At 50.1% G+C, this 6,950-nt stretch overlaps 1 protein-coding gene across 1 annotated transcript in view; it reads left to right on the top strand.

Annotated features, from left to right (window-relative positions):
* STIP1 (stress induced phosphoprotein 1) overlaps positions 1–6,458 on the top strand; it is a 12,963-nt gene extending 6,505 nt beyond the window's left edge. The window contains exons 6-13 of the mRNA XM_029286169.1: positions 444–546; positions 995–1,115; positions 1,989–2,085; positions 2,912–3,036; positions 4,085–4,121; positions 4,346–4,449; positions 5,044–5,216; positions 5,980–6,458. Of these exons, the coding sequence (XP_029142002.1) occupies positions 444–546; positions 995–1,115; positions 1,989–2,085; positions 2,912–3,036; positions 4,085–4,121; positions 4,346–4,449; positions 5,044–5,216; positions 5,980–6,052 (833 nt within the window). The 3' untranslated portion in view covers positions 6,053–6,458. The remainder of the gene's footprint in view (positions 1–443; positions 547–994; positions 1,116–1,988; positions 2,086–2,911; positions 3,037–4,084; positions 4,122–4,345; positions 4,450–5,043; positions 5,217–5,979) is intronic.
* The last annotated feature ends 492 nt before the right edge of the window (positions 6,459–6,950 follow it).

Raw genomic sequence — 6,950 nt, 5'->3', positions numbered from 1 at the left:
AAGCTCAGAGAGCACCAAGGACCCCACTCTCCTCCTCCTCCTCCTCCTCCTCCTCCTCCTCTCTGCAAACCCCACTCCCTTCTAGCACTGATGATGTTGCCTGGTTGGGTCACGAGACGTCTGCAAGGAAACCACCAAGCTCAGAGAGCACCAAGGACCCCACTCTCCTCCTTCTCCTCCTCCTCCCTTCTAGCACTGATGATGTTATCTAGTTGGGTCATGAAAGGTCTGCAAGGAAACCACCAAGCTCAGAGAGCACCAAGAACCCCACTCTACTCCTCCTCCTCCTCCTCCTCCTCCTCCAGCTAGTGGAGAGAAGACAGGCATCGCTTACCAACATCATTGGGTGGGGAAGGCATCTGTACTTCTCCCAGTTTCACACCTGCCTTTGTGTGTGTGTGTGTGTGTGATTTTTTTTCCCTTCATTCTCCCTCGGCTTTCAGCGGTGTACTTTGAGAAAGGCGATTACAGCAAGTGCCGAGAACTGTGCAAAGCAGCCATCGAGGTGGGCCGTGAGAACCGGGAAGATTATCGACAGATTGCCAAGTAGGTGGCCAACATTCCTGGGATGGTTTTCTCAACAGGGATCGGAGTTTGGTTGGTTGGTTTTTTTTTAAGCCGCCTCTCGAATTGATCCCGCTGTCCTTGAGGGCAGCTTTAAAAGGTTAACTTTTCAAACAGGCAAAGATCAGGGCAATTTATTCATCTCTTTTGGGAATTCTTCTCCCCCCCACCACCACCCCCACCCCGAAAAACAATGAACAAGAGCGGCAGGAGCTACAATAACGCCATATATTAATACATTGCTGCTTAATATTAATAATACTATTAACACGTGGCCAGAACGGTGGCAAGGCAGGTCGTAAAACGGGGCAAAACTCACCTCAACCAATGCCTGGCTTGGCGACAAGATTGTCGGGCTGCCCGTTCCAGCTGGCTGGCTGATGATGATGATGATGATGACGGTTGTCATTGTGATTGTCTCGTGTCTTAGAGCTTACGCCCGAATTGGGAACTCCTACTTCAAGGAAGAAAAGAACAAGGAAGCCATCCAGTTTTACAACAAGTCTCTGGCTGAGCACCGGACTCCAGAGGTGCTGAAGAAATGTCAGCAGGCGAGTGTCCATCTCCTGTAACTCTCCTGGTTTTTGACTCCTTTGACTCCTGTTCTTGACCCTCTCCAGCAGCCCCCGCATCCTCCGGCTCCTCTTTTTATTTATTTATCATCTGCCTTTATTATTATTTTTTATAAACTCAAGGCAGCAGAGGTGCCTAATACTCCCTCCTCCTCCTCCTCTTTCCCCCACCGCAACAATAAGCCCCTGAAGTGGGTTGAGCTGAGAGAGAGGGATGGATACAAAATCAGCAGCTTTCATGCCTTAAGGTGGGACTAGAACTCACCGTCTCCTGGTGATTGGCCCTAAGTCACCCAGCCATATTTTGTGCCTAAGGCGGGGCTAGAATTCCCTGTCTCCTAGTGATTGGTTCTAAGTCACCCAGCCATCTTTCGTGGCTAAGGCGGGACTAGAACTCACCATCTCCTGGTGATTGGTCCTAAGTCACCCAGCCATCTTTCCTGGCTAAGGCGGGACTAGAACTCCCTGTCTCCTGGTGATTGGCCCTAAGTCACCCAGCCATCTTTCCCGGCTAAGGCGGGACTAGAACTCCCTGTCTCCTGGTGATTGGCCCTAAGTCACCCAGCCATCTTTCATGGCTAAGGCGGGACTAGAACTCCCTGTCTCCTGGTGATTGGCCCTAAGTCACCCAGCCAATTTCCGTGCCTAAAGTGGTACTAGAACTCACCGTCTCCTGGTGATTGGCCTTAAGTCACCCAGCCATCTTTCATGCCTCAGGTGGGACTAGGACTCCCCGTCTCCTGGTGATTTGACCCTAAGTCACCCAGCCAGCTAGAACTCCCCGTCCAGTTGCTCCTTCGTACCGGAGCTTGTTCCTGGATGAATAATATTTAAACTTCCTTTTCTCCCCAGGCTGAGAAAATCTTAAAAGAGCAAGAAAAGGAGGCATACATCAACCCTGAGCTGGCTTTGGAAGAGAAGAACAAAGGCAACGAGTCTTTCCAGAAAGGTGATGGGGTTGTGTTTGGGTGTTGTTGTCCTTTGCGTGTTGCATCAGTGTAAAAAAAAACTTGCTGGACTTAATCCATTTCTCCCCGCTGGAGGAAAAGCGCTCCCCACACTGGCCCCATTAGGCCCGCGTTTCTCTTTTGAGCGGGGCGGACTTCAACTCCCAGAATCCCCCAGCCAGACACGTTGGCTCAGGAATTCTGGGAGCTGAAGTCCACCCAGCTTAAAAGTGGCTAAGGCTGAGAAAAAACTGCATTAAGGCTCCAGGCTTTCTTAAAAATGCGGCTTCTGCAGATGGGGCGAAACTTGGCGAGAGTTTACTTCCCTCCACGCTGTAGGAAGATGGAATTCCTGACAGTGGGATTAGGGGATTAATTGCTGGAGAAATTACGCCCCGAATCCAGTTCATTTCTCCACCTTGGTCAACAACCTGCTTCCTTTAGGAAGCCTGCAAGCGCAGCCAGAAAGCCCAACCGTTATTATTTCGCCCGGCAGTCATTATGGAAACTGATCAAGGAGAGAAGCAACCTAGAACTAAGGAGAAACTTCCTGACAGTTAGAACAATTAGCCAGTGGAACAGCCTGCCTCCAGAAGCGGTGAATGCTCCGACACTGGAAGTTTTCAAGAAGAGACTGGACAGCTATTTGTCTGAAATGGTATAGGGTTTCCTGACTGAGCAGGGGGTTGGACCCGATGACCTCCAAGGTCCCTTCCAACTTTATTATTATTATTATTATTATTATTATTATTATTATTATTATTATTATAATACTGCCTTGGAACCTGGAGGCTCTGTACACCCAGTGACAGGGGATTTCTCCCGCAGGGGATTATCCACAAGCCATGAAGCACTACACCGAAGCGATCAAGCGTAACCCCAGCGATGCCAAACTGTACAGCAACAGGGCTGCCTGCTACACCAAGTTGCTGGAGTTCCAGCTAGCGCTCAAGGTGAGCCCCCCAGCTTGTTTGGGGAGAGGCCGTCGTGACCTCTTTGTATTTCTTTTATCATCCCTGCATGCAGAAAGCTAGCCTGCCAGGAAGACTCTGGAGATGTTAAAAAGACTTTTTTTTCTTTGCGATAAACGTGGTCTCCGAAAAGCGGGGCCGGTAAAGACTTCAGGTCAAATGGTCCAACAGACGACAGGTCAGGTAAAGTCCGTCAGGAGTCGAATTGTAAGCAAATTGTCGGCAAGTTTCAATGCTGCCGCGACTTTTTTTTCAGTGAACTCTGGTAAAAAAGTGGGGATCGGTGGAAACGTCGTAAGGGGTGTCAGCGCAGATCCAAATTCTCGGATGCTTGGCAACTGACTCGTATTTATGACGGTCGCAGCGTCCCGGGGTCCTCTTTTGGTGACTTCACAAGACAAGTCAAAGGGGAAATTGGATAACACTTTAACTTTAAATCTTGAATTTAAAATCCCGGAAGTCTCCACGGGACGCCCACCCCTAATTCATCCCTTCCCACAATCCCGAAAGAGTCAAAATGGCATCTCCTCAAGAGTTGGATAGCGAGGTCAAATTGGGAAGATTAGCGAGCGGGGTCAATGCTGCGAACATCGGACGTTTTTGCTTTGACAACCGTTGGAGATGCAGCCCTTTCCTTCCTATGTTTTACTCTTAGAGTTAGAGTTAGATGATGCTGGGAGGAGGAATGTGCATGAGAGTTTAGCTAGACAACCTGGGGTAGGCAACCTGGGCTCTTTTAGGACTGGTGGACTTCAACTCCCAGAATTCCCGAACCAGCCACGCTGAGGGGAAAGGGAGAGGCTTCCAAGCTGAGCCGTGCTGGCTCAGGAATTCTGGGAGTTGAAGTCCACCAGTCATAAAAGAGCCAAGGTGGCCTGCCCCTGAGCTAGACACAACAATACTGGACCTAGTGTGGGAACCAAGGTCATTGAAATAAGAGATGATAAGAATTGGGCTGGACAAGAGGGGAGGGGGCAAAAGACACATTTTGCTGAGAAACTGACCAAAAAGCACCTCCTTTGTTCCGCAGGACTGCGAGGAATGCATCCGTTTAGAACCCGCGTTCAGTAAGTCAACGGATTTGAACCTGGGGGCTCTGTGGGGCCTGGTTGGCTGGCTGGCTGGGGAACTCTGGGAGTTGAAGTCCACCCCTCTTCAACCAGCCAAGGTTGAGAAGCGTTAACTCAATGCCTAGGGCCCCCTTTCCTCCTCTTGGGCGGAGGGGAGAGCCAACCCTGGAGCAAATGCCGTCCCACCTTCTGACGCGGACGGCGTTTCTCTTCGCTTGCAGTCAAAGGCTACACGCGCAAAGCGGCGGCTTTGGAAGCCATGAAGGACTACACCAAGGCCATGGACGTCTATCAGAAAGCCCTGGAGCTGGACGCGAATTGCAAGGTGAGGGCTTTGGCCAGACACACCGGCGGCGGGGAGGGCGAGGGGCAAGGAACGGCCTGTTGATCCCCTGCGGTCCTCAAGGATAAGCATTTGCGGACCGTCCTCGCTTAGTGACCGTTCAAAGCTACAACCAGCCCTGGAAAAAAGTGACCTGTGGCCGTTTTGAACCCTTAACGGCCGATGCAGCCTCCCCGTGTGGTCATATGATCAAAATTCAACCGACTTGGGTTGCGGTATCCCCGGGGGCCACATCATTCCCCTTTTGTAGCCTCCTGACGAGCAAAGTCAGTGGGGGAAGCCAAATTCACTTAACAACCGCGTTGCTAACTGAAGAACGATTCGCTTAACATCCGTAACAAGCCAGGTCGTAAAATAGGGCAAAATTCACTTAACAAATGTCTCACTTAGCAGCAGAAAGGTTGGGCTCCATTATGGTCATAAGTGAGGACTCATAGCATGTGGCCCAGCAGACTTGAAGCTAAGGGAAGAAACAATCATTAAAGGCCGTAATTAGGGGACGTTGCTTGCTCAGACGCGTCCTGCACAACGACGGTCCTCTAGACAGGTTTTTCTCCTGGGTGTGCAACGCTACAGGAAGCCGCGGAAGGTTACCAGCGCTGCCTGATGTCCCAGTACAATCGCAACGACAACCCCGAGGATGTGAAGCGCCGGGCCATGGCCGATCCTGAGGTGCAGCAGATCATGAGCGATCCAGCCATGAGGCTGATCCTGGAGCAGATGCAGAAAGATCCACAGGCGCTAAGCGAGTGAGTGTGAGGGCTGGGGAGAACCCGTTAAGAGAAAAATGAGGGGATCCTGAGCGTTGGTTCTCTGCCAAGTTGCTTGCTAATGAATTGTAGCTAGAATTGCAATTATTTTTTCCGGGAGGCCACATCACAGACCGTTGTAGAGGGCCAGGCCAACAAGGCTGGGGAGGTGCGTCGGCACGCACAGATGCACATCCATAAGTTGAAGGGAAAAAGAGTTGCCTTCCAAAATAAAAGCAAGGCAGGGACTTATGTACACTTGATTTTTAATCCCCTATTGACACCACCTGGGCCAGACAGGGAGAAATTGGGCCCAGGGTCCACAAAACATCCAGGTCTAAGCTAGTTTCAGCGTTTCTCAAGCTTGACCAGTGGACGACGTGTGTATTTCAACTCCCAGAATTCCCCAGCCAGCATGCTTTGCTTGTCGTGGCTGGCTGGGGAATTCTGGGAGTTGAAATACACACATCGTCAAGTTGCCAAGCTTGAGACACACTTGAGCTAGAGGCTGTGAAAATGACACATTCTCCCACAGGGTTTTTTGAGATATAATTGAACGATCTCTTCTAGATTTGTCTGAAAGGGTCTAGAGTCCCCTGCCGTGCTGGGGGTTGGGCTAGAAGTCCTCCCGAGGCCCCTTCCAACTCTTGTTATTCTTTTAACTAAGCTTTGGGGAGCCTTCCAGATTTGCTAAATGTGGCCCAAACACGGAAAAAAATCTCTTTACGGACCTTCCTGACCGTCTTCTCTCTCCTTTCCGCAGACACTTGAAAAACCCTGTCATTGCTCAGAAGATCCAGAAGCTCATGGATGTTGGCTTGATCGCCATCCGGTGATGTTTCTGACCATACTTTACACTTCTCCCCCCCCCAGTTGAAAAAGGCAGCCTGATGGACCTCTCCATGAAAATCGGTCCAGCGGGGCCATCTCCTCGCCAAAAGGCAGAGACTCACACATTTGAGACAAGGCGTCCGCCTCTCGCACACGCGCGTGCTCGTACTAACCATCCTATCCGGCACCGGAATATCGGCCTTGTCCGTTGTCCAGGCCCGTTGCTCTGTTTCGGTTACCCCCTGTTGTGAGCTGCCATATTTTTATTTTTATTTTTTGGGGTCTCCCTCTCTTCCCCTTTCCCTTGCAGTTTTTAATTCAGGCTATGGGAAGCCTCGTTACTTGTTTTTCCGGTTTTTCGTTCGACTGTGAGGCTGCGGTTTACTTTGGTCTCCTGCACATCAAATAAATAAATAAAAAAAAAAAGCAAAATTAGAGGCCTGGTCTTCCCGTGTCGATTCTCTGAAGCTTTTTTTTTTTCCGTCAATTCGACAGACGAATAAAGGCCAGCCTGTTATAGGTAGTCCTTGACTTAACGAGCGCCCAAACTTTCCGTTGCTAAGTGAAACAGTGAAGTGAGTTTGGCCTCACTTCATAGTGATTGTTAAGGGGATCACTGCAGTTGGTCTTCAAACTTGGCCCTTTTAGGACTTGTAAACTTCAACTCCCAGAATTCTTGCAGACGTTTCGTGACCCAACTAGGTAATAGGACCAAGGCTATCAGTGTTTGATCCCAGAACAACAGCGCAAGAAAAAAAAATCTTTAAGCCGGGGGTCTTCCAACTTGGCCCTTTTAGGACTTCTGGACTTCAACTCCCAGAATTCCTCAGCCAGGCACACATGTCTGGCTGAGGAATTCTGGGAGTTGAAGTCCACAAGTCCTAAAAGAGCCAAGTTGGAAGA

This window comes from Protobothrops mucrosquamatus, unplaced genomic scaffold (assembly GCF_001527695.2).
Source record: "Protobothrops mucrosquamatus isolate PMUCROS unplaced genomic scaffold, P.Mucros_1.0 scaffold3025, whole genome shotgun sequence".
In the NCBI taxonomy this organism is placed as follows: domain Eukaryota; kingdom Metazoa; phylum Chordata; class Lepidosauria; order Squamata; family Viperidae; genus Protobothrops; species Protobothrops mucrosquamatus.
Note: the sequence above shows the minus strand (reverse complement) of the source record. Positions and strands in the feature narration are given on the sequence as shown.